The 27059-nt window shown below is 37.4% G+C and overlaps 1 protein-coding gene across 2 annotated transcripts in view; it reads right to left on the reverse strand.

The window, feature by feature from the left end:
• Positions 1–27059, reverse strand: part of GTDC1 (glycosyltransferase like domain containing 1) — a 377323-nt gene that overhangs the window by 15090 nt on the left and 335174 nt on the right. For both annotated transcript variants that reach the window (XM_036858347.1, XM_036858348.1), the window contains exon 9: positions 12125–12234. In XM_036858347.1, the coding sequence (XP_036714242.1) occupies positions 12125–12234 (110 nt within the window). The remainder of the gene's footprint in view (positions 1–12124; positions 12235–27059) is intronic.

A 27059-nucleotide genomic window follows, 5' to 3' on the forward strand; every position in this document is an offset into this window, starting at 1 on the left:
TTTGGCATTCTGATAAGTAAAGTAGAGGTGATACCTTACCCTGTTAGAGTTGTCATAGGATTAAAGGAAAGGTACATAAAGCACCTAGCACAATGCCTGGCCATACTCAGCAATCAATAAATAGTAACTATTATGTCAAATGCATTACTCTTAGGAGCTTTGCCGTCATTGTGATAATTATTGTACAGCTACATCTCTTCATCTTCATACTTTAAAAATGGTAAGAATGAATTGCAGCTGCTTTCTTAGATAGGTTTTCTCCCATAAAATTAAAATCAAAACAGCGTCACTTTGGGAATATAAAAGATTTTTTGTGTGACATTGAAATCTAAGTAAACATAATATATCAAAATAGATTAATTGAATATATACACAGATCAGTAATATTTTTCTAATGATTTTGGCAAAAGGTCAGTCAACTTCATTAAACATATACAACAGTACACCTACTATGGGCAATGTGCTTGCTATATTATGCTTATGTGACTAAGGGTTGTGAAATCAATTCAGAGCAGCATTAAAAGAAACAAGATAGAACAGAAAAGAAAGAAAACATCAGAGTGCATCAAATGCAATGAGAACATGTATTACGTTATGAAAGCTTTGGGTCAATTATAAATACGCCTACATACATGGGTACACTAGATCACAATGTAAACATGTATATTGGTGTGGAGCATCGTCAAAAGGTTGGAAACACTGTAATATTAGAATCTTTGGGTCTTATGAAGCTGAATAATTACAATTGCTATCCTCAAGAACCTTCTGTTATTGAAGTATGACAAATACATAGTTAAGTATAAACAAAATCCCATGGACATTCAAAGAAGGGAGGCAGCATATCTGTTTTAGAGGTCAGGGAAAGTGGTTGAGCTTTGACAGGCAGAAGAGGAGAAGGGGGTTCTGGGTAGTGACATGTGAGCTATCTTCAGGGAACACTGAGTAAACTAGGCTACAGCCCAGGATACTCATGGATAAGGATTGAAGTAAGGCTAGGAAGGTGGTTGAAATCACACTGAGAAATCCTGACCAATGAGGTTATACTTATTTGATAAGGGTAGGAGAGGAGAAGGTGAGATACACAGAGATTATCTTTAGCAAGTTGAAGTTAGCAAAAGCTTACAGGATGGAGCAGAGGGCAACTCTAATCAGCCCATGAGAGTGGCCAGAAGATTGTGACTGGCCTAGATCAATGGTTCTCAGCTGCCTGAAGTGGGAGCTGGGGTTGAGTGTGCAGATAGATATCGGATGATGAGGAGTAAAATATGTTTTGAGAAAGCATAATTATTATACTCATTGTTTTTATAATCAAAACTTCAAAAACTGTCACTCCGTGAAATCCCCATGGGGGTAGGGATGTTCACCCCATTTTAAAAGTTGCTGCACCCTAACCGCCAATGTCCTTTCTAGTTGCAACCTCATTTGGATGACTTTATTTTGTGGACAAGTAGGCTAAAGCTAAAAGAGGTGACATGGTTAATCAGTGTCAGAGCTGGAACTAGACCCTGAGCCTTCTACAGTCCAGGACCGTGTTCATTCCACTGCACCATATATCTGTGATGGTTTCCATTTTACAAATGTAACAATTTGGGCAAGGAGAGATATAGCTGGAAAAGCTCACTATTTGGATCCAGATATTCACTCCCTGTTTTGTGCTGCTTTCTGTCAGAGACTCCTGTTCTGATAGCCATTGCAGGAAACATGAATTTGTAAAATAGGCAGGCTTTCCACCAAAGTCTCTTATTGGAGCAAATTTTACTTTGACCATACCACACTCCAAACCATGACCATAATACAACTACAGGAATTCAAAAAGATAAAACTCCAAAGCAACGTGTAGCAGCCACATTCCAAGACCTCCTATCTGTCAACCCAAGTCATATATACATTTACAGCTTTTAAAATTAGCGTCTGTTTCTAATTTCCTATTGGCCTACCGATGTCTTGACTTTTTGCCATTCATTATTTAATTAATTTATCTATTTCCTTGTGTCATTCCCAAGCGTGCATTTCTCATAAACTTTAAGGACAGTTTTTGAAAATTAAAGAATATTTTTCCTCAGTAATGTTTTCATAGATATAACTTTTGAGAACAATTTCTTGAGAGATGTTTTAGGAGTTGTATTCTAGGACATATTATCTTCATGGTCTTCCCCCCAGTAGGATGGATAAATGATCTTGCCTTGAGAATTGCACTGAATTCTCTGGTTTCCATATAAAAGATAAGTATTCCACTTACAGAAGCTGCAGGAGTAGAGTTCAAGCAGGCCTAAAGTTTAGGCCTGATGGAACGGCATGTCTGGGAGTGATCAGGGGAAAAAGACTGATTCTCACAGGATATGCTGAGCAATGGGAGTGAACTGTTACCAGTTAACTTGTGTCTAGTGAGTCTCCTGAGCATTTGCTAGGGAAGGGCAGCTGCAGACTTAACAAACCTTTCCTGAGAAAGGAAACGAGAGCTTCTCAGGTACTGAACGGGAACCTCACTCTTGCCTGGGGTATCAGTGAGAGCTGGGCAGCGGAGCTTGCCTCTCCAACTGGGAGTGCTGCTGACTCTGGCCCCATGCAGCTGTCTCTGTCTAAGAAGTTGTACTCTTCACCCGCAAAGTGTCTTCTGGTCAGTTACACCACTGCCCCTTACGGCAGCCAAGTGACAACTGACCATAGTGCTGTGTGATATGCGCCTTGCAAATGATGCGATGACTAAGGGTGCTGTGAGCAATTAGGGAGGGAAGGAAAAGGGAAGATATAGGACAAGAAACACCACTGGAGCTGGGATTTTGCCAAGTGGAGAAAGGGTATGCATGTGCCTATGTGCGGAGGGGCAGAGGAATTTAAGCAATAAATAACACAAGGCATGGACGTGGATAAGTGCACAGATGTACTCAGGAGATGGAAAAGAGAACTGGAATCCATGAGGGATTAGGCTGGGGTCAGAGTTTGAAGAACCTCATTCGCTGAGAGGAAATTTAAGTTCATCCTGCAGAAAAATCTATGAGACACGTTCTTATTGTTATACTATTGTGATTCTCTTCTTGGATGGTCTGGGTTTAGAAAGAACACCAATAACAGCAGGTGTTTGAATCAAATATCAAAGTGTCCAGAGGCCTGAAGACCAATCTGAAGCTTTTGTAGGAGTCAAGGTCCCAGAAGGTAAGGGCAACAACTAGGAAAGAAGCAGTAGCAATGAGGGCGAGGCATGAGAATTACTTCCATGGGATATATTCTCTGATGTGAAATTACTGAATCACGCAAAGGGTGTAGTAACTTACATGGCTCAGGACAAATAACTTACATTGCCATTACCATACATACAGATGTTTCCCCATTAGTTGGCCAGTCTTTGTTAGGATATGCCTTTACTTTTATTGCTTTGGTCAATGCAACCGCTTTCTCATAAATTCTCTGTATTTACACTTATTTCATTACTGGAAAAATTAAAGATTTTATTCCTAAAATTTGATTTAGCATTTATTTCTTCGGCTATCACTACCTCTATTGTTTCTTAGCTGTGTGAGTAAAAGGCCTAGCCTTGTCCTTGGCACAGAATAAGACTTCAGTAAGTTATGGTACTTATACTCTGTTGAAGCTTTTGCAATCTTTTATCTATAGGATATATTTAAAATCTATACTTCATTACTTATATGAATATTTTGTTTTGTTAGTTTTATTCCACAGAGGTTATTTATTTTACCCAATTTCTTGTTTTCACTAAAAAATATTATATTTTAAAGCTGGGATAAGTATGTAAAATTTTGTTATATAAGTTTGGTGGATGTTAAAATTATATACAAGCTGGTTTTATTTCAGAATTCTCTATTTTTGTCCATTTTTCTACCTTCATGTTTTTGAATCGGTAAAGTACTCTTTTAAAAGAGTACTTTTAACTTCATACATGTTCTGAATCTGGTAGGACATGTTTTCCTTCAATATTCCTTTGTTAGTGATTTCTGATACTCTTCCCGTTTATTTATTTTGTAGGAATTTTAGAACTACTCTGTGAAGATATATAAAGTAATATTTGGGCATCTTAATTGGAATCTTGTTAAATTCATAAATTAATCTTAAGAGATACTGTCACTTCTATCTGAGTATTTATTCTTTCCTGTCAGGAGCATATATATCTACTTTTATTTTAATCTTCCCTACTTTCCCATTATATACTGTTGTTTTCTTCAGCAAAGGACTGGGAGACAGAAGACCTCATTTTCAAATCAGATTCCTGGGAAACTGACTTCCCCAACCATATTCTTGGGAAAGTGATTATATGCCTATTCCTAAGAATCATGTGAAGGTGGTTCTCTCTACTGAAAACCGACCTCAGATCCACGTTATTTCAGTGGGATGAATATAAATAATTTTCCTCAGATATAAACAGAGGGTGTTAATGCATGTTTGATTATCTAGTCATTAGATTGCTGTAAGGGTTATGAAATTATGTATTCAAAATTATTTGAAAATGTTACAGTATAAACAAGGGCATGGTATAATAAAATGTAATTTTTAAAATGTTTTCCCGGACAGTAAGATTCTAGAGGAAAGGAACCACATTTTCTCCTCTTGCTATCCACAATATGGTGCCAGACCACACTACGAACTCAGTAAATACTTGTATGTTAGGGGAATGAGTAGATAGTGATAAAATTTTTCTAAAAATTAAAAGGAAAAGGAAAGGTACGGTCTAGAGAGAATGACTTTAATCTTACTGGCACATTTATTTCATCTCATATACAATTGTATTACAATTCAACATTGATCAGTATATTAATAGCTTTCCTTCTGCTGGGTCCCCCCGTAGTAAAATTTTATACCTTTATATTAATGTGATGTAAGTTACTTGTGTTCCTAGAACATTTCTATTATTTCCCCCTTAGTGTAGCTGCTCTGCTGAAATGAGATGTAGCTGGGGAGCTGAGAGAAAAAGGGAGATGGGAGGGGAGGGAAATGTTATATAATTATCCTACATTTGACTCCAGAGCAAAGGATCAGGAATATGCCAAGATCACGGTAATAACCATTGTCATGCCAGATACTAACCAGAAGCTTTCCACATACTGTTCTTAACCTCAAATTAAAGGTGATCCAGAAAGACTTCTGTCTGCCAAAAATGTAGTTCAGGTTTTACTTTCCTTTGCAATCTTTCTGCTCCCTGCCGCCCATGCCTAAAACTTAAAACTACTTCTCCCACAGTGTAGGGAAAGAAGAATCCTGATTAAGGCTTTGGCTGTTCATAGAAAAAAGTATTTGGTTTAGAGTTATCACTTGTGAGAAATTATTAAGTATACAAGCACATTCCATTGATTTGATATCTTAAGTATTTGCTTCTTCTTTTCTAAAAAACAAAACAAAACACCATCTTAAGGGCTAACAATGTGACCTTGTCATGAGAATTGGCCTAAGCTAAAACTATTTGCATTGAGGAGCTTCTAGGCTTTTTGGTTCATTTGTAACATGGAGTGTGATGGATGCTTTACATGGCAGAAAGACCTTTCAATTTTCTGGATTAAAAATAATTAAAATAATGGCAAGAATGAACTTTTAAGGTTCAGCATCATTAATGTCCTCTTCTCATCCAAAATTCATTAAAGACTCATTCCGTATAAACTCTGAAGAGAAGTCCATGAGTCTTATAATAAAATCTGCATAGTAATCTTGAAAGCAATTCTCTCCCCACTCCCAAATTATGTAACTGTGCTTGAAATCCTCAATGTAACTCAAAGGAGTAGATAGGGTGGGCGGTTTTATTATTATTTCTCTTTCCCACCTTCTCCTTTGTATGGTACAGATGGATTAACTGAGGTTAACCTAGAAAGCTACAGGACCCAGTCCCAAACCTGATCTTCTGACTTTAATTCTTATAAACATTCCTGGCCTCCGCCCACTAGATGCCAGTAGTACCCTCCCCTCCCCACAACAGTTGTACCAACCAAAACGTCTCTGGGCGCTGCCAAATATCCCCTGGGGGTGGAGGGCAAAACTACTCCTAACTGACACTATAAGCTTTCCAAAATGCCATCACCGTAAGTGATAATTAACTCCATTCTCACAGAGAGCAGCTCGACTTCATATCAACTCAGCTTAATGGGACACAGTTGCTAGATGTGTCTTCAGACACGAGCTGGGTTGTCTCCAGCAAGACGCCTGTGGGCAGTACTCTCATATTTGTTAAAAGTTCTTTATTCAACACGGATAGACTCACCCAGACTAAGGCAGATATCTTGGATAGGCTTGATTTTCTCTCTGATGGGTCACAGATCATGATGCATATTAAAGAACTATGGCGGTCAGTAGTGCTTTTCATCAACTATTTCTGCTCTCCTCCATTCTGGGCTCAAAGCAGGATTGAATTTCCTGGCCCCCCCTTATAGTTGGGCAGTGCCTTGCAACAAGTTCTGGCCAAAGAGTCGAGTGGAACCCTATGTCACTTTTAGGCCAGAACAGTGAATTGCAAATGAAAGAATGTCCTAGCTTTGTCTTGCATCTGGCACAGTAACTGGTAATGTTTGTGATGGTGGTTGCTTGGGTCTCTCTACAAGCTTGGGACCCTGAGTGACCATACGAATAGAACACTACTGCTCACCTGCAATAAACATAGAGTATGAATGAAAAATAAGTGTTGAGTGTTTTAAGCCACTGAGATTTTTAAGGCTGCTAGCTTAGCATAATTCAGCTTATTCTGACTGATGGAAGAACTGAAAGATGAGAACAGATTGAAAAATAGATTTAGGTTAAATCAAGGTCATTTACATGAAAACAGAAAATATAATATAAAACCACTTAGAACTTCCTTAAGTCTTAGGGTTCTCTATTTTCATTCACTAACTCTCTAATATTTGGAAATCATTTCAATGTAGGTTTTTAATATATCTGATACAGTATGTAAACTACATTATTCTATTACACCAAACTTATTCTTTCATTCATTCAAATAGTATCTATTGAACAGTAAATATATACCAAGTATTATTTGGAATATCTTCCCACTTCATATTGTTTTTGACACCTTTCTTGTGATGAAGACAGACGGCAGAAAGAAGAGGGAGTTCACTTTAATATCTAAGGAGTGATATATTTAGGAAATGAATTTGAGGTTTTGCAGGGGTTCTTTGTTTATTTGTTTTTAAACTTTCCATTTGCAAAGAGCTTATTAGAGAAAATGGAAATGATTTCATTTGAGTAGCCAGGAATTTTCCACCATTATCACCTCCTGCTGTCTTACCCGTAAAAGAGGGATGATTTTGTGGATTTCCACATAGAGGAGAATAGCAGAGAGGTGGGCTGACAAAGTTTGAATTGTGGATTGATAGTTGGATGGATGTGTGATTTCAGGCAAGTGCCTTAACCTCCCTGTTTCTGACTTTTCTCAGCTGCAATATGATAATCACAAAAGTGCCTAATTCACAGGGCTGTTGTGACGAATAAACAAGGCAATGCACAAAGGGCTTCTAATAGTAGCTGGCACATGCTAAGTGCTCTAGGAACTGATGGATAATGCACTGGATTTAGACTACTTCCGTGATGCAAACATCACAGAAGATGTTGGTTTTATTCACCACTTCATCTTAGACATCTAGTTTAGTGTTTGGCATAAAGTAGATATTTAAAAAACATGTGTTGAACACATACAGAAGTGAGTAGGGATAAGGAGACTGACCCCCAGGTTCTACTCCTAACCTTGCCACTACCTACTGCCCGTCTCGCCCACTGTGCCCAGCTGTGAGCACTTGGAATAATCCCTGTCCTAGATCTAGCATCTCTTTTGTAAACTGAAAGGATCATGCAAAAGAATGATAAACTATGTAGCTATAAACTAGAATCGATAATCAACTACTACACTTTTCAGAAAAAGGATGATAATAACCTTACCGCAACATAATTTGAAAATAATCAACAGTATGAAGACTCTACGAAGTTGCTCTACTGTGGTTTTAACATTTTCAAAAGAAATTTAATGGAGATTGTCTGCTTCATCAAAAAGGGCAGTAAAACTCACTAGCACTAATGCCATCACTCAGAGATATGCTACCTTTCCCTACAAGTTCTGTGTAGAGGGAAAGAGAAAGAAGTTGGATATAGAGTAATTAATGTACAAACTTGCAGCTAGAGTAAGAATAAGTCCTGGAGATCAAAAATACAGCATAGTAATTATAGTCAACAATACTGTATTATATACTTTAAAATTGCTAAGAGACTAGATCTTATATGTTCTCACTGCGATAAAGAAATAACTATGTGATGTGAGAGAGACCTTAGCTAGAGCTACACTGGTAATCATATTGCAATATGTAAATGTATCAAGTTATCACATTGTACACCTTAAATTTATACAATGTTATATGTATAAGTCTTACCTCAAGGGAAAAAAAAAAAAGAGTAATTTAATGGTCCTGCCGTCATGTATTAAACCTTTCTTGGTTTTCCAACACATCTAGGCTTGTATGTGAAAGAGCAAAACTTGACTCATAAGGAGTGTAATCAAAATGACTTAAGCCTTCAAAGTCTCAGTTTTTCCATCTATCAAAGGCGATAATAATACCTACGCCTTTGGGATTATCATGAGCATTATATGAAATAACCTGGCAAAGGACCAAGCAAGAAGCAAACTTTCAATAAATAGTAGCAATTAACAGGATAATAATGATTATTATTGCAATTATTTACAAGAAAACCACTTCCTCACAAATGTTAACAGTGTTCAGAGTTAATCCTTCTGGCTGATACTGCACAGTGTATAAGTTGGTTTGAGGGTATGGGTTTTAGATATGTTAGTGGAGCACCTAGAAGAGATAACAGGCAAAGAAATGTATGCCTGCTAGGTAACCCTTTGCGTGAAGTGCTGGATGGTGAGGTGGGGAAAAAAAATTAATGTTTAAACTTAGAGAAGCAGTTGGGTCAGAAAACAAGAAAATGGAAAGGTAGCACAGCATAGTGGTTAAAAGTATTATGTATTGATAGTTATGTGACTTCACTTAATTTCTCTGTGCCTCAGTTTCCCCACCTAAGAAAAATGGAGACAGTAATACTGAATGAGACTGTTAAGAAGAGTTAACACTTATAAATGGCTTAGAACAATGCCTGAAATACAGCAAGTGCTATATCAGTGTTTGTCAAACCAGGACAGTGATACAGATGGCAGAAGTTACACAGAACTGCCTGTGAAGAAACCTTTGGAGTAAAGACTAGCAAGGTGGCCTTCTAGGAGCACAACCTGGAAATCTACCAGGCTCAGTCATCCAGCCAACAACTTGGGCTCCTCCTATGTGCAAGGTGAAGTTCTGTAGCCTTAAAGAGAATTGATTCACATTTGACATGACAGAGATGGGCCAGAGGCAAGGGCAGAAAGGAGCTCCAGCTGGGACTGGGAGTAACAGAAGTGTGTACGTAGGTAATATGACCCTTCCTATGGTCTTCCCCAGCATGCCCTGATGATCCCACAGCATCCTAGGTCCCTGTTAATTATATGTAAATGTCTCCCCAAGGCAGGGCTCTCTGAGGTGCAGACTGAGTCCTGTTCACTGTGAAATCCCCCTTCCACAGTGCTCAGCAAGTATGTGTTGAGGTCAAACCAAAGTGAGTAAAAGATTGAGCCTGTAATTACTGAGCACTCAGTTCTTGGGCCCCTAATTGCTCCCCATCCCACTTTCAATCCCCAGTGCTGCTCTAAATAGCTCAGTGTTAACGTGTGGGAAGGGAGAGCTGTGATCCCAAGGACATGGCCCTTGAGTGAGAACCTAGTCTTCTTTGTAGTGGTGGCTTAAAATTACCCAACAGTGAAGCTGGCTACAAAGCCTTCTGCTTAGGGATATTCTCGAGCCTCTTTCCTCAGTTCATCCACAAACACCTCAAAACCGGCACAAACAAAACTGAACTCACTAGCTTTGCAAATGAGCTGATTTTTTTCTTCCTTTCTTTCTTTTTTTTAAAATTTATTTATTTATATTTTTGGCTGTGTTGGGTCTTTGTTTCTGTGCGAGGGCTTTCTCTAGTTGCAGCGAGCGGGGGCCACTCTTCATCGCGGTGTGCGGGCCTCTCACTGTCGCGGCCTCTCTTTTTGCGGAGCACAGGCTCCAGACGCGCAGGCTCAGTAATTGTGGCTCACGGGCCCAGTTGCTCCGCGGCATGTGGGATCTTCCCAGACCAGATGTCCCGAACAAGGTGTCTCGAACCCGTGTCCCCTGCAATGGCAGGCAGATTCTCAACCACTGCGCCACCAGGGAAGCCCCTTCCTTCTTTCTTGACAGCCATCCATCTATCAAATTCTTTTCTGTGTTTTCCTTGAGAATCTCTCTCTCCTACAGCCCCTCTCACTAATCTCTCTTCCACCACCTCACAGAATCACACGTGGATGACCGTGCAGTCAATCAGCCTACTCAGCTTCTCCTCCAGAGCTTACTGCAATTCTGCCTACATATCACTGCAAGATAAATCTTCCTAAAATACACGCTTTATCATATTTCTTTCCAGTTCAAGACCGAGGCTCCCTATTTTTTACCTTTACCTAATCTACTTTGCTCATCCTCCATACTTTGGCCCTACCCTGCCCATGTATTACTTACTTATTAAGTTTCGCATGCAGAATCTTCTATTCTACTTAGTGACCTCATAGCACTCATCACTGAAATTTTTCTCTCATTTAAGTACAATATCTAAAATACTTGCTTCTCTATGCTTTGCCCATGTTGTTTCCCCTTTTGGAATACCCTAATCCTTTGGCTATTCAAGTCCTAGCTCTTCAACTAACATTCTACTCTAAGCCACATGTGTCCGTACTAATATATAATTATATTATCCTGTGTTTCCCTCTCCGTTTCCCATCCTTATGCAAAAGTGTTCCCTCTTCAAGAAAACTATAAACTGCTTGAGGGCAGGGAGTTTACATTTTTATCTGTTTATTCAACAAATATTTATTGCATTCCAGCCTTGTACCAGGCACTGCACTAGGCTCTGAGGTACCGTGATGAACAAGATAGTCATAATCTTTGTCCTCCCAGCACCTACATTCTAATGTTTATGTGTATATGTGTGTGTGTGGGGGGGAAGTGAGATAAGAAATTACACATAATTATATGATTAGAAACTGAGGGAGGCACCATGAGGTAAAAGTATAGGGTGCCATGAGACCATTGCAAAGCTTCACACTGAAAGAAAATGCCCTCGAGCTGAGAGTGAATGAATAAAATACAAATAGGCAAATGTGCAAAGGTTTAAAGAAGCCTGGAACCTTAGAGGAACTGAGAAAAGTTTGGTGTCCATAAGTGCAGGGGGTAGAGGATGAGCCATATCAGATGAAGCTACTGAGGTACAAGCTGGGTGTACTTCCTTGTGTTGTACCAGAATCAAAGAGTACTTGCTAAGTGAGGGTAAACTTTAAGTGGTCCTTAAGAGTCATAAAGCATGATGACAGAGGCCATTTCTGAACTTTTCTTGTCTGTATACTTGGAGTTTACAAAAGAAAGCTGAATACCCAAAGCTTAAAAAATATGAACACTTAAGTGCTTAGGACGGTGGTTGGGATGCTCATCTTACTGACCCAAACGTGCCCAGTGAGGATGCAGGGTGAAGGAAATGGCTTGGAACAGGCTCCATGTGGCATTAAGGATGAGAAGACTTGCTGCTATCAGCTTTGGATTTTTGTTTGTTTCTCAAGTTCAATAAAAAAGGCATGGACCAATGACAACTATGATATGTGTCTACTCCACATTGCAAGTTTGATGCCAAAATGCTTTACACAGGCCACCTAACAGATGGTAATGTATTTCAGCCATTACCAATGTGAGTAGGAATCAAACCAGTGACCCCAGAGGTGAGAGGGTGTATATCCAATTACAAATTCCCACTTTCCTTAAGTGTTAAGGTGCTTAAAGCAATATATGTTATTTACGTCAGGATGCATTGTATAAACTGTATTTGATAAAAGAGATGACTTCACGTTCTTAACTTAAATCAAAGAATGCTTACTTAAGTATTTTTTTAATTGAATCACACTTTAATGCCATCGTATAATCTTTTGGTTAACAGTGCTCATCTTGATTATTCTAACAAAGGGAAACATGGAAATTAATACTGAAGTTGTACAGCTTATGTCATCTATAAAAATACACACTAGAAAATTCAAAAGAAATACCTGGGACATCTGTGAAGGTTTCTCCAAGGACAGATATGTGGAAATTGAGTCCTAAGTCCTTAAGATGCATCAATACCTTAAAAAAACTCTCTGGATCTTTATCATGCTCCCTGGAAATAAAAACACAAAACAAAACTTGTGATATCTTAGGGTATGTGTTAGGAAAAGTGTTTTCACTTCTCATGGTATCAATTCCTCTCATGGTCTACTGTTAGTTAGGAGAGCCTCTGGCATCCAAGCTGAGATCCTCCCTCACACTTATACTGTAGCATTAGTATTGAGTGTTTTCATGAATCTCATTTCTCTATCATGGATCAAAACCCAGTCCTGTTGAAGTCTCAAGGCTCTGCAGCCTTTTATTAAAGGCTGTTTTTTCACATTTTTTGGTTAGACTATAGAAAGTCTAGCTTATTTTCCTTTCTCCTAAAATGGTTAATTTTCCACTTAACACAGGTTTTTAACAAAAGAAAAGACCAGTCTTCAAAGGACGATTCTCTACTGATCATGAGAATGTACCAAAGATGCTTTTCATTTCCATGAGACTGAGTACCTCTCTCTCACATTTACTGAGCCTCTTTGTGTCCGCAAGGAACACAGAGTTTAGGGAGTGAGATTACAGACTCTCTCACTAATCTCTCATTTTTAATAATTGAATGGAGAATTATAAATACATCAAAAGGGGGTAGGCCTGAGTCTAAGTCCACTGAGTATTAACTTAGGAGTGGAGGTTAGTCAACGCATAAAAGAATAGTAATAAAGATAATTCTTTCATTTAGTAGAAGCTTTGAAAAACATGGATTATTTTTGTTTGTTTAGCTTGTCAGTCTTCTCTGTAATGACAGAATGAGAGGCTAAAGGACACTAAAATTTAAAAAAATCACCAATTCAAGAAATCACACTAAAATGGAATGACTTATTTTTTACATTCTAAGGTGTGAATATTTCAGTATTTCTTGCATTTAATTACACTGTTTTAAATTATCTTATTTCAGACAGATGTGGACCAGATGTCTTCAAAATATTTGTTTTTTCATTTATAATTCAGAATTTAAACTTATTTTCTATATTTCAGAGAAATAGTTATATATCAGCAATTGAATTTCTCATTTACCAACTAATTATGTAAAATAAATCTGTAAATTGATCAAACTGCTATATGAAATATGAAAATTATATCATTCAGGAAATCTCATGAAAAATGACATCTGCAACCCTAAATGTGTTAATTCACAATTCAGTCAATATTTTCAGTATCAAGAATTAAAACAAATGCATCTTCTGATTAACATTTTAAAACGGCATGTATAATCTCCTGGAATTGTAAGATCTTATAGAATTAGAGTTCTGTAACAATTTATTTTAAGCTCTCAGTTTGATTTGCTTCAAATAATAAAGAATGCAGTGGCAAAATATTCATTGCTTTTTAAGATGATGGGTATTACACACATGTACCATTGGGAAGTTTTTGGGTAATTCTCACATATACTACTGCTGTGGGCAAGAAAAAAGACTCAAAACAGTTTAAAGTAAAGAATACACTGTATGTTATCTTCAACCATATCAATCAAATAGCTGCCACCTAACCTGTAATATATGTTATTTTACTCTGACTCTCTTGGAAATATGTAGATGAAAAGAATGGAAACAATATAACATAATATATTTTAAGGAGGGAGTAACACCACAGGGAAATCTAGCCATTCAATTCTCTAAATTTTCATTTTGAGTTCCAAAAATTTTGGCTATGGGTCCCTGAGAGAATATCTATTCTAAATATTTCCTGCTGCTTGTTTGTTTGTTGGTTGGTTTGTTTTGTATTAAAGTAAAAGTAGATGTGGCTTGGGCTTGGAAGGAGGTTTAATTGGGTAGAAGTTGTAGTTCTTAAAAGATTCCCATGTGAGTATTTTCAAAGCAGCAGGCTTCATGAACCTATATTTTCAGTGTTTCTATACAAGATAAATGCATGACAATCCTACTGTATTCTTAAGATATTTTTTATAGGTGGACAAAAGCTTTCATATTCAATAGTCACTTTGCATAAGAACACAAAAGAGATTTGCATGAATCTCCTCTCTTTTTGTTTAAACTATAATATATGGATGAATGTAAGGTGAGATTCTTCTTCCACATAATTATCCCTCAGAAAAAGAGGCATCTTATCTAAAGTCCTTATTAAGTCTCTCATGATACCAGGCACTCTCTCAATTACTTTATTTTGAACAAAGTACAGTTTAGGGAAATAGCATTAACCTGAGATGCCAACTGATGAGAATTTTGGATAGTTTTAGCAGTCATTCGCTTGATGGGACCGGTAAAAACAGAAGCCAAGGGATTTAATACTGAGTTAGTAATTATTTTGGGAGACATGACCTAAAAATTCAAAGTGTTTTTGAAAACAAGTATTTTAAAGATCACTAAAAAAAGTAATAGAGTAAGTGGTTACTGGAGACTATGGGTAGTAAGTGGGTTTTTATAGCCAGAGAAAAGACTTCCAGTGATGGCATCATACGGTTTCACAATCTTGCACCCCAAACCGCTTAGACTGAATTCCAGATGACAGGTGTCGGAAACATGCCAGCTGCCTGAAAAGGTGGTACCATTCTGATGTCAAGAATGCATGGGAGGGGGAGTTGGACTAAAACTACATCATAAACTATAAGGTTGAGAAAAGAGCAATACTTCTAAAAATATTCTACATGATATATGCTTTAAAGTATTATCTATGTCTAAATTAGTAGATTATATATTATAAGTATGTACTTATAAGTATGTAATATGTACATATTATAAGTATGAACTTGGCTAGTTCATCTATGTCCCTCAAAGTTTACATAGTCAATTTAGCTGAAAATTTTTCTCAGTTTTCTCTTTAGACAAATGGGAAATTGCCTACTATTCAGAGAATCATTAAAGATGTGCACAAATATTCAGCCACAGACATATATCAAGGCACGGATATATCAATGACAGAGCTCAAAATATTTTGTCAAGAGAGGAACTCACTGCAGATATCCAACGGTTCATCCATGGATCTTATCCTAGCACCCATAATATTAATGAACCCATTTAGCAGAGAATGTGAATCTGTCTTAAATTCCTTTCTGAGAAATCTAAAGTGAAGTTCTCATACTTACGATTTTAGCATAAAGCATGAAATACAGGATGAGGGATTAAAAAATAACATATTGGGCTTCCCTGATGGCACAGTGGTTAAGAATCTGCCTGCCAATGCAGGGGACATGGGTTCAAGCGCTGGTCCAGGAAGATCCTACATGCCGCGGAGCAACTAAGCCTGTGTGCCACAACTACCAAGCCTGTGCTCTAGAGCCCACGAGCCACAACTACTGAGCCCACATGCCACAACTACTGAAGCCCACGCGCTTAGAGTCTGTGCTCTGAAACAAGAGGAGCCACCGCAATGAGAAGCCCGTGCACTGCAAGAAGGTAGCCCCCACTCGCTGCAACCAGAGAAAGTCCGCGTGCAGCAATGAAGACCCAACTCAGCCAAAAATAAATAAATAAATAAAAATTTAAAAATAAAAATAACATATCCAGTGCCCCTTTTTGTCAACAGCTGTCAGGATTAAACACACATTTAATGGTATCGTCAATTCTTTATAACCACATTCGTAGACTTATCGGCTCCTAAACTCTCTTCTTCTGCTCTCATCAATTGCTGGTAGGGATGTAAACTGCAACAATATTTTAGAGGGCAATTTGGTAATGTACATAATAAGCCTTAAATTGTATATAACTTTTGCCACAGTAATTCCAATTTAGAAAAGCTACCCTATGAAATAATTAAAGAGGTGCACAGAAATTCAGCCAGAGTATGTTCATAACAGCATTGTTTATAATAGCAACCACCTGTAAACAACATAATGGCATGATAAAGAAATATACTTTGACACATACATATGATACAATACCCTGCAGCCATGAAATAATTTTGTAGAAGTATATTTTTGACATGGAAACGTATTCAAGAAATACTGTTAAGTAAAAGGGAGGTGACAGAGCAATACGTATTTTATGATCTATTTTTGTAAGACAAATGGATGTATGTGCCTAGAAAAAAGTTTGGGGTGAACTATACCAAAATGTTTACAGGGTTTATCTGTAGGGGCTACATTATAAATGTTTCTCTTTTTCTTTTACATGTTTTCTATCATTCCTTTAATAAATATTTTTTATGTCAATCATTTTAATGCTTTAAGGAACCACCTCTAACATTCTGCCATAAAACTGTATTCATAAGGATTTTTGCTTAACTTTGTAGCATTTTTAGTATTTATAGTGGCATAATTCCTCATTTACTGTGACACTTCTAGATTTGACAGCTGCCCATCAAGCAAACTTGATTCGTCATAAAACATTCTAGAAGATGAGTCAGAGTCCAAGTCTCCCAACAATTCCCATATTCTTGACTAGGTAAGAATGAAACAGTCTGGCTGGGAACTCATTCCTGTGCAGCCCAACTATGGCAGAAGAGACCAGAGCAGAATATTTCAGGCTTACTGGAAGCAGCAGATATAGCAAGAACAGCTTTTATTCCCAAATATTATTCAGAACATTTGAAAAGCATAAACTGTTTCCATGTGTTTTTTCTTCCTATATCTGTTCTCTCTCTGTCGCCTTTCCCGTTTAGTTTTTTAGAGCTAAATTTCTTCTTATTCCTCACTTAACATTCATTCAGTAAATATTTATTGAGGATTGCTAAGCTTCTCCATACTTGTCACTTATACTCAACTGTTACCCTTTCCTGTTTTCCCACATAACTTTATACTTATTGAATGCAATCACTTTGATCTAGTTCCTTGCCTTGCCTGGGTAGAAACCTGGCTCTTTTCAGATGCCGTAACTTTCCCAGCAGCACGTCACTCTGGATTGAGAGGTCCATGAGGGAAAGATAAATGATGCCTGCTTTATTCACTACTAAGTACCCAGTGCCTTGCGAGTGGAAGACATTCCTTGTGTTCATCAATGTTCGGTTCTTTTTTTCTGGGCACACGAAAGACTCCACGTTCATCCCCTTGAAGTAGGAGAGGCCACAGGACCAGTTCTGACCAATGGATTGCAAGCTGATTGATGTGTGTCACTTCCAGGTAGAAATTTCTAAGAGCAGTTCTGGACAGCACTTTCTCTGTTGTAGTGATCCTTGCAGAGGTCTTGTATTAAGATGGTTAGGTTAAAAGAGTGAAGTGGTCTGGACAGCTACATGGAGAAGAGTTGCCCAAAAAAGCCATCTAAACATGCAGCAGACTTTGAGTTGGTGAGAGAATTAAACTTCTGCTGTGTTTAAGCAACTGAGATTAGGGGGTCTTTATTACTACAGCATAAGGTGGCCTATGCTGACTAATACATTATCTGTGGCATAAAATTAGTTGCTCTAAAAATATTTGTTGAATGAATAAAGGTGTAGGAAAAATAAATTACATTTATAGAGCTCCTGCTATGTGCAGGATCCCATACTAGGCACCTAATCATAATCTTAATTAAGCCTCTCAACCAAGTGGTCATAGAAATATAACTATTCCTTCATTTAAGATCACACAGAAGAGACTGAGTCTGCATTTGAAATCAGGTCTCATCACTCTAAAGTCATATTCTTTCTTCTGTACAGTCTTTGACTTTTCCATTTCTTTCTTCCTATATAATGAGAAGAAAAAGAGAGTTGGTACCTTCAGTCCCTGGTTTTGTTTCCAGATCATCAAGCGATGGACATGTCTTAGACTGCTACTTGAGGTTAAAACCCATTGGATAAGAGATGGCAATAAGAATAACGGGAAGTAACATGGAATTATATGATCTCTCAACACCATGGTTTCAAATTTCTTCACCTTTTCTGATACCCTGCTAACCTCCATCTTTGCTTCCTCATTATGAAGTACCACGTTACTTCCAAATTCAGTGATGTGTTCTTTATTCCAAAACATAACGCTTCTATTTACCAGCTTGTGTTAGTTGTTATGATCACTTACTTCTCTATTATCCTTTCTAGGACCATAAACCCTTCACTTCCCTCTATATGCCTGACAACAATTATCAGTTTGGGTTTCCTGCCACAGGTGCTGCTTCTGCTTTTAAAATGGTGCTTCGAATAGAATTCAACCCATAGTCTTATGAGCCATCAACTTCTCAGTCTCTCCTGCATCTGATATTACCAGTGTCTGTCTTCCTCTAACTCCACCAGCCCTCCCCACCATCATTTCCTTACAGGATACTAAAACCAAGAATACCCACTGTGGCTTTCTCTGAATGTTGTTCATCCTGCATTCTGCCCTTTAACTTTACTTTCAGAGGGAGAGTGAAGGGTACAGTTCAGAGAGAAGTGGCTCTGCCACTGATCAGCAATATGACTACTTGTATGTTATATAACCTCACATAGCCTCAGTTTCTTCATCGTTAGAATGGGGTAATGATAATACCTACATTTAAAATGTTAGTTGTTAGACATATATACACTAACTAATATGTATAAAATAGATAACTAATGAGAACCTGCTGTATAGCACAGAGAACTCTGCTTCACTTTGTTGTACAGCAGAAACTAACACAACATTGTAAAACAACTATACCCCAATTAAAAAAATAAATAAATAAAATAAAATGCTAGTTGTTAGGGATGAAGAAATGCCTGGCACCCTGCAGATACACAATAAACTCTCATTCGCTTCATCTTTGGTATTTGTGGTATTTTAATATTTTAGAAATGTTAACCAATTTATTCCATTTCCCTTCTACCTGAACACATTCAAGAAACTAAGATGTTTTATGTTCGTTGCTTCAAGGAAGGCTTGAGACAGGGTAAAAGCCCCCCAACCTGTACCAAAAAAAGGGGCAGTCTTCTTTGTTGGTCACAGAAGCAAAAGCCCTTGTAGAAATGGTAAGGACTTCAGATAGGTACAAGTATTTAAGCAAAATGCTATGTGATAGTAGCATACACCCTCCCACAATGTGTCACTGTTCCACCTCCAGAGAAGAAACACGGAGGACTGATGGGGGAAAGTTGAGGAAAACAGAACTGTGAGAGTCCCTGAGGCCATGAACTACACTTCCTGGGTTAGAAGCTGAGGAAGAAGCATGACTCCAGAGAGTTAATGTCTGAGGGTATGTATCTGGGCACACAGTACTAGCGACATTCATGAGAGATTCCCGAGTCATGGTAGGCATAAATGTGGAACCATGGTTTCCTTGAGTGTCATGGAAGAGTCACAGGGCTGCTGGCAGACTGATAAAAGCAAAGGATCCCTCAGCAGTGGCCTGGGAGGAATGAGGACCAGGAAAATGGAAGACAGAGAATCTTGAACGGCTTGAGCTTTCCATCACCATATTGAAATGGGCCATTGCACAGAAATTAAGTCACAGAAAAATAAAATTCGAATTTATGCATATCAGGGTTTCATGCCATCTGCACATTCATATTCTCATCTTTCCTTTTAATAGCAGAGGGAGAGATATCTGCCTTTCCAAATTCAAAGTCTATTAGAGCTCTAGATCTTCTACCTTGTCTCTTTGAGAAATCTGTGTTCTCATGGTCAATTTCCTTCCTAAAGCCTGTGATCCTATCCCCTCCTCCACAATTTCTTCATGTATGTCTTGGGCATTTTTAAGTTATCCTTTTTACCTGACACCATTTATCGATGACAATAGTTCTAATAATATACTATTTCTAGGTGACTTTTCACAGATCCTTTCATCTTAGAATATTAGCTATATCCCTCCTTTCTTACCTCCTGTGTCTTTCCTACAACTTTCCTCCCATTCTTTAATTCTGTTGGGTGACAATGCTCTCTAACAATACTAATTCCCACCTATGCCCCCCTTCATTCTCATCTTCTTGTATTTTCTCCTACATTTGACACCACTGACCATCTTCTGCTTTCTTAGAAGCAATCCTTGCTTGGTTTCCAAATAGTGTATTTAGACTACAACCTAATGACCTAATGACCAATTACATCTTCCCACTCATTTCATCCAGCAGGCCACCCAGTGAAAATGATATTCAATGAATCATTTTTCCCACTAGGTCTCACAACATGATCTCCTTTTAAATCTCCCCACTGCTAAAAGCTTAGACCCCCCAGGTTGTTTCTCTTCAACAATGATTCCCACTCTTCCCAGATATTGTACACAGTAATTTCACTCAGCTCTCTAACTTGTCAATAAGCTCTCTTTCTCTACAACTTTCGCCAGGAAGCCAATAGAAACCCATGACTCAAATAACTGGTAGGCCATGAAGTGTCTCAATTAAGATGAATTGGGTCTTCCCCACCCTTAGGATGTTACTTAGGCAGCAGCTACTGTTGCACATACTTTTAAAGCATCACAATGTATGTAATTACTTCCTCTCAGACCTGGGAGGTCCTATGGAACTAAGCTCTTTCCCCAGTACGTTACTAAGTCCGTCTGTTTCCCTCTGTAATAAAGTTTCTCCTTGTCAAATGTGGTGATCTGGGCTGTAATTTGAAACTGACAAATCATTTAGATTTTCTTTTGTATTATAACATTTCCCTCCAAGAGACGTGTAGAAAATACATTCAGAACTGCTTGCTGGTTATCCTGAGAGCTACTCCTGTAGTCCATCTCCTAGAGTGAGAAATTTGCCTAAGGGAGAAGCCTAGGAAATTCTTTGACATCACTGAGAATTGTTGTGTTTCTACTTCTCATATAGGAAGATGCATGATTTTTGTTTCCTGTTTTACCCTGACTGCCAGGAAGCTTACAGTCAGGTTTTCCCATGCTTAATCTCAGCATCTGTCAGATGGAAATAACAGTACCAAGAATACAAGAATAGAAATTTAAAAACTCACTGGATGGGCTCAATAGTAGAAAGGATATTGCAGAGAATAGAATCAGTGTTCTTGAGGTGAACAGAATTTACTCACTGTGAACAAGAGAGAAAATAGACAAAAATATAAAATAAGAAAGAACAGAACCTCAGGGACCTGTGGGACAGGAACAGAAGACTCAACATTTTGTAACATCACAGTTCCAGGAGGGGACTCTGTATGATTTCTTACAACTGTATGTGAATCTACAATTATTCCAATACAAATTTCAATGAAAAAAATGCATGCTCAATGTAATAAAATAAAAATAATTCTGAAATACATGCAGTATGCACTGAAAGCCCCTATTTCTTACCCCTCCTGATTCTACTCCTCATATGTAACCACTACTAACAACTGTTTGGTGAGTAGGTTTCCTGACCTATTTCTATGCACATGCACAAATATATATTTGTGTGAGTGTATTTTTATATACTTTCCTTACTTTATAAATATGAGATCATTATCAGTCATTCTGCACTTTCCATTTTCACTAAATACATCATAGACATCTACCTACATCAGTGCATATAAATATCTCATTTAATAATGTTTACCTAATATTTCACAATTTAAAGTAAATCCTCCTACTAGTGGACATTTAAGTTGGTTCCAACTTACTGATGTTTCAAACAATACTTAAAGTGACATCTGGTTCTTTTTATAACATTCAAATTTCTCTTTTGTAGAATCCTTATTCATTCTTGTTTTTTCCTCCTACCCTGCAAATGTAGCCATCTCAAATCTCTAACGAAGATCTATTTCTCCTGTTCTACAATGTTTACCTGCCTTTTGGAACTATCCTACTTTCAAAGATTCACCTACTCACTCTGCTATGTTGTAAGTTCCATGAGGGCAGAGCTCATGCCTGTTTACCCTGTATTCTCCATGTGTAGAATTGGGCCTGGCATACAGTTTAAAAAGTTATTATTCTGAACTGACTCCAAATCTAGATTACCTCTCATGAATCTATTCTTTTTATCCCCACCTATTATAAATTTTTTTTTTTTACTATTTATATAATGAGGTGAATACACAGAGTCTTCACTTGGCTCTTCCAATGACAACTCATCTATAATACTTAAAAACTAAGCTGTTGCCTTGTCGAACACAGCATTAATGACCTAGCTCCTCTTGGGTACTGACACATCCTCATCCTCCCAATATTCCAGGACTCAAGCCTGACACATTCTGAACACAAGGAGGCTGCTTCTAAGTTGTCCTGCTAATCAACTCATTACCAACCTTACTATTTTCCCCTACATAGATAATTTAAGATTGCTTGATAATTTCCATTTCTATAGTACAATGTTATCCCCTCACACCTTGACAACACCACTGAGCTTCAGACTCTCCCTCTGCCAATTCAGCTTCCAGAAAAACTCTTACATTATCCTCTTCTATGTGATTTTCCTTATATATCTCTTCTCTGAAATGCATACTAAAAACCCACTAAATTGAAATTAAGCCACCCTATCCAACATTCAAATATTTCAATCAACTCATTCCCTCAAATGAGTGTTGATACTCATATTCATTCTCATCCTCTTCCTGTCTCTGTGCTGTTTTCCATCCACAGCTCTTGTGTCTATAATTCCTGAGTCTGGAACACACTCTCCCCTCCTCTCTGCCACTCTTTGCCCATTGCCTCTTTCACTGACTTTGAGTTTATTGTTACTAGTAGTCATCCCTGTGAAATCCCATCTCACTCTGAATCCCTGCAAGAACATTCCCAAGTTACTGATGATTCCATGAATGTGTTCTTTTACATTATTTCATATTTATTTGTATGTTGTCCTCTTATGATTCGTCTGAAATCCTTACCACAACAGTGAAACCCTTTGACTCCAGAAGTTGGTGGGCACTCAAAATATGATTTTGGAGTGACTGAATAATAGCTCTGTCATGGCTGAATAGAGACAGTTATATTTTTTAGATTACAGTAGGATAGGTCTATGAAATGACATGAAGGATCATGTTTTTTTTTTTTTTTAATGGACAATTAAACATGGCCTGGATTATTAGATGCCTTTCATCCAAATGAATTTCAATTCTTAATAACAGGTTTTCATATTCAGTTGTGGACATTTTGTCACATCTAGAAATGACAAGGTCTTCAATCATATGGGAAAGAATCTTAACTTGAAGAGAAAATTCTGCTCCAAAACTTCCTTCTGATTTAAAAAATGTTAAAGTAGAAATGGGCAAAGTGACTCATAAAAAATCCTTTCAATGGGAAGAAAAATGCTAAAATTCTGTTCATTTTATGTATTTCATTTTATTTCTAGACCCAAATGAGACTGCTGTGTTTTTTTGGCTGACACAGAGATCTCCTAGAAGAGACATCTCCCTTACTAAGCAGCAACTGCTAAGCATACCAGATTGTCATGGCAATGACTGTGGAAAAGGAGGAACACAGTATGGGATGTCTGTTCTATAAAGACCTGCTCAAAATGACGTGTTCTTGTTACTACATATGTTGCATTTTTTCATTTTATAAACTATTAATTATGTATCTCCTCTCTTCTCCTACATTCTCATAAATGAAATAAATCTGTATTATTCTACTTAGTCCCTTTCACAATAACATAAAAGAAAAAAGTTCACCCCCAAATTTCATTACCCAGTCTTTTTGGCTTATTATTTAAAGGTATTAAGAACTACTCACATTAGGTACCAAAGATAGACTAATCATTCATATGAAAAAGGATAAAAGATTCTGAATATTGTAATAGCATCACATGCTATAAATTAACTATAATGCTCAAGAAATGGTTCTTCAGAATGAGAAGTCTCATGAACCAAAGTCTTAATTAATTAAATCTACTTATTACTAGGAGGTATCAGAAAAATTTATTTCTGGTAAAGAATGGATAACAAAGAAGAGTCGAGTATGTTAGATAGTGTATTTGGTGAGAGATCTTTTTGACTAAATAGTTTGCTTTAGAGGTGTATGTAAACCCCCCAAAAAAGAAGATGCTTATTGAAAGCTAATAATAATCAATTCATCTATAACTATAGTTCTAATGGTGTGTTTTATCAGAATGAATGATGTAAAATAGTTTACATGGACGATACAGCCTAGTGAAAGGAGGGTTAAAATCCTAGTTCTGATATTTAGTAGCTGTAATCCAGGGCAAATTACTAAACCTGTCTGAGATTTAATTTCCTCATCTGTAACAATCTGGCTAATAACACTCAGTTCAAAGAGCTGCTGAGGGGATTAACTGAGATGATGTATATGAAACAATTTTCAGTGCCTGGTAAACAGAAAATACACAATAAAGGATGGTGGTTGTTATAATTATTGTAATCATCATTGTTTTATTCTTCATTTATAGAACTGGGAATTTAAGAATATTCTAGTGAGTTTGATAGTCACCATAATTGGGCAAAAAATAAAGTTTGCTATACTTTACAATCAGTTAATTTATAGTATAAGCGGAATGTGCCATTATTGAGCTTTTCATAGAGTTACAAATGTGATTTAAAGCACAGTTTGTGTTTGTGTATAAAGGCACACATGTCCTTAACTGAATTTTTCTTCTCAGACTGTATCCCTAGTTCTGTCAAGTGCCACCATGAATCTCATCACCCAATCCACAATTAGCCCAGACACCCTCACATCAACAATCAATCCCCGAACCAACTCCTTATTATCACCCAAGTATGTTTTTCCTTTCTTGATATAGTTCAGATGCTCATCATTCCTTCCAAGAACTATTATAACATCATATCAAATCACTGTCCTAAATAATTACAACTGAGATCAGGGGAGTCAATTGTCATTCCCCCCTTCTCCACTTGGACATTACCCAAAGGCAACAAGGAGAACTGGAAATAGAGTGCAAATGTAATCTTCCACAACAATAAGACATCAACCCCCTGAACCACACAATAGATGGAGAAGCTGCCAAAAATAATGAGGATCAAAAAGGCAGACAGGTGGAAGTGAAATGGAGGATATCCTCCGATTCTCAGGGACAGCTGGTAGAAGGCACTTCTCCAAGGTGAAGAGTGCGCTGTGAGTGCAAGACCAAAATCCCTCCTTACCAAGACGTCAACAGGGCTTGTGGGCTGCTGGTACTAAGGGTTTCCTGAGCCTGGTTCAGTCCTGAGAAGCAGAGAATAAAGTGCTAAGTAAGAGATCAGACAGAGAAGGCATTTTTGCAAGAAGTAGTCTGTTTGACAATCATCTTTTCTGGGAGGATTACAGAAATACATTGGCTGGTACATGAAACAATTTTTTTCCTGACATTCATTTTTTTATGTATTAGAATGGCACTGGAAGTTGAATTTCCCATGAACATCCTAAAATAAAGGGAACCTTTTAAAAAGGTAAACATTAAAAAACCTGTTCCTTCTGTTTTAGACTCAGATTTTATGGACTTCATTTTTTAAAAATGAAATCTGTATCATACTTTCCAAATGAGAACTTACCCAAAGATTCAGTAGTATGTGTATATTCAGTTATGACAATATTTTCATTTAGGAAAAAGTTCACCCATATTCTAGAGAGCAGTATGTATTTGAGATCAAAATTGAAGAATTAATTTTTCATTTTTTTGCATAGAGTTTCTTCAATATTCTAATTTGGCTTTATATGATTACGTTTTAATACTTTTTCACAGTTATTTAAACTTAAAAGTTAACTTATATATTAGTATATTTTAGACTTCAGAAGTATTAAAATGATGGACAATTTTAACCATTCAAGTCAAAGAAAGAAGTCAGTGGTTTTATATCTTTGATGCATTTACAGGACAGATATGTAATAAATGCCTCTTAGGTGTTTTCATCTGTAAATTGGACTTGCAATATAAAACCTACCAACGGAAGGTTATAAAGGGGTCTTTTCTTTACTTGAATATCAACTACCTTTAGGAAGAATGCCAAGCAGACCAGCTTTATATTCAAAATGATACCTAACAAAACATTGTGGTTGGTTCTAGGGTCCAAGTGTATTATTTAAAGTATAAAAATTCAGAACAACATAAAATCTCTCATCTAGTGTAAGTTTTTGGCCTTAGGACAAGAATATCCTTGTCTCCGAAGTCAGGAATTTATTCGATGAAGGCGAACTAGGCACCTCTGCGTGCCAGACAGAACTTACACAAGGCACTGGGATGCAACTATGACTGAAGAGAACAGGAGACCCAACCCTCAAGGAGTCTAAGTTCCAGTCAAGGAGAGAGCCTGTTCCCCCTGTGCTGTGATCTGAGAGATAAGAAGGAAAGTCCATTGTCCACAAAGCTCATCTGTGACTGTTAATGCCTGAAGTTCCCTAAGCCTGGAGCCTTTGACATATCTTGGTTGCACAGTTTTAACAAAGTACCTGTTCACAGAAGGTTGGTACTAAATATTATTTGATGGCTGGATGGTTAGATGAATAAGCAAAAATTCCCTTTTTGTGTTTCATTTTGGAGAAGCAGGTAAACAAGCAACCTCTTTAAAACACAAATATCCCTGCGGAGATAAGACATCAAGATATTAGCAAGTATGTACACGTTAGTGGGATTTAATTTAAAATTATATGTGTGTATCTTGTATTCTTTGGGGATTAATATATTGAAACAGATTACTAAGAGTATGTAAACTCGATGGTTAAAGCAGGAAGGTCAAGAAGATGAGATTTTGAAATGTGAAGAACACATAGGGAAGGTTAGAATTGTGTGAAATAGCAAACAAAAGGAAATTTGGGGTGCCTAGGTGAGAGCTAAATGGCTCATGCTAGGAGGAGGGTAAATAGTACACAAAAGTAAGATGGGGCGGTGCCTGCTATGGAAAAACTTCTCCATTTCACATTTGCTGGAGGCCGGCTCCTAAAATAAGGATTAGGTACGCAACAGGTAAAGCTTTTAAAATGGCCTCCAAACCTAAATGTCCATCCACAGATGAATGGATAAAGAAGATGTGGTGCATATATACAATGGAATACTACTCAGCCATAAAAAGGAATGAAATAGTGCCATTTGCAGAGACGTGGATGGACCTAGAGACTGTCATACAGAGTGAAATAAGCCAGAAAGTGAAAAACAAATATTGTATGATATCGCTTATATGTGGAATCTAGAAAAATGGTAGAAATGAACTTATTTGCAAAG

The sequence above is a fragment of the Balaenoptera musculus genome, chromosome 7 (genome assembly GCF_009873245.2).
Source record: "Balaenoptera musculus isolate JJ_BM4_2016_0621 chromosome 7, mBalMus1.pri.v3, whole genome shotgun sequence".
In the NCBI taxonomy this organism is placed as follows: domain Eukaryota; kingdom Metazoa; phylum Chordata; class Mammalia; order Artiodactyla; family Balaenopteridae; genus Balaenoptera; species Balaenoptera musculus.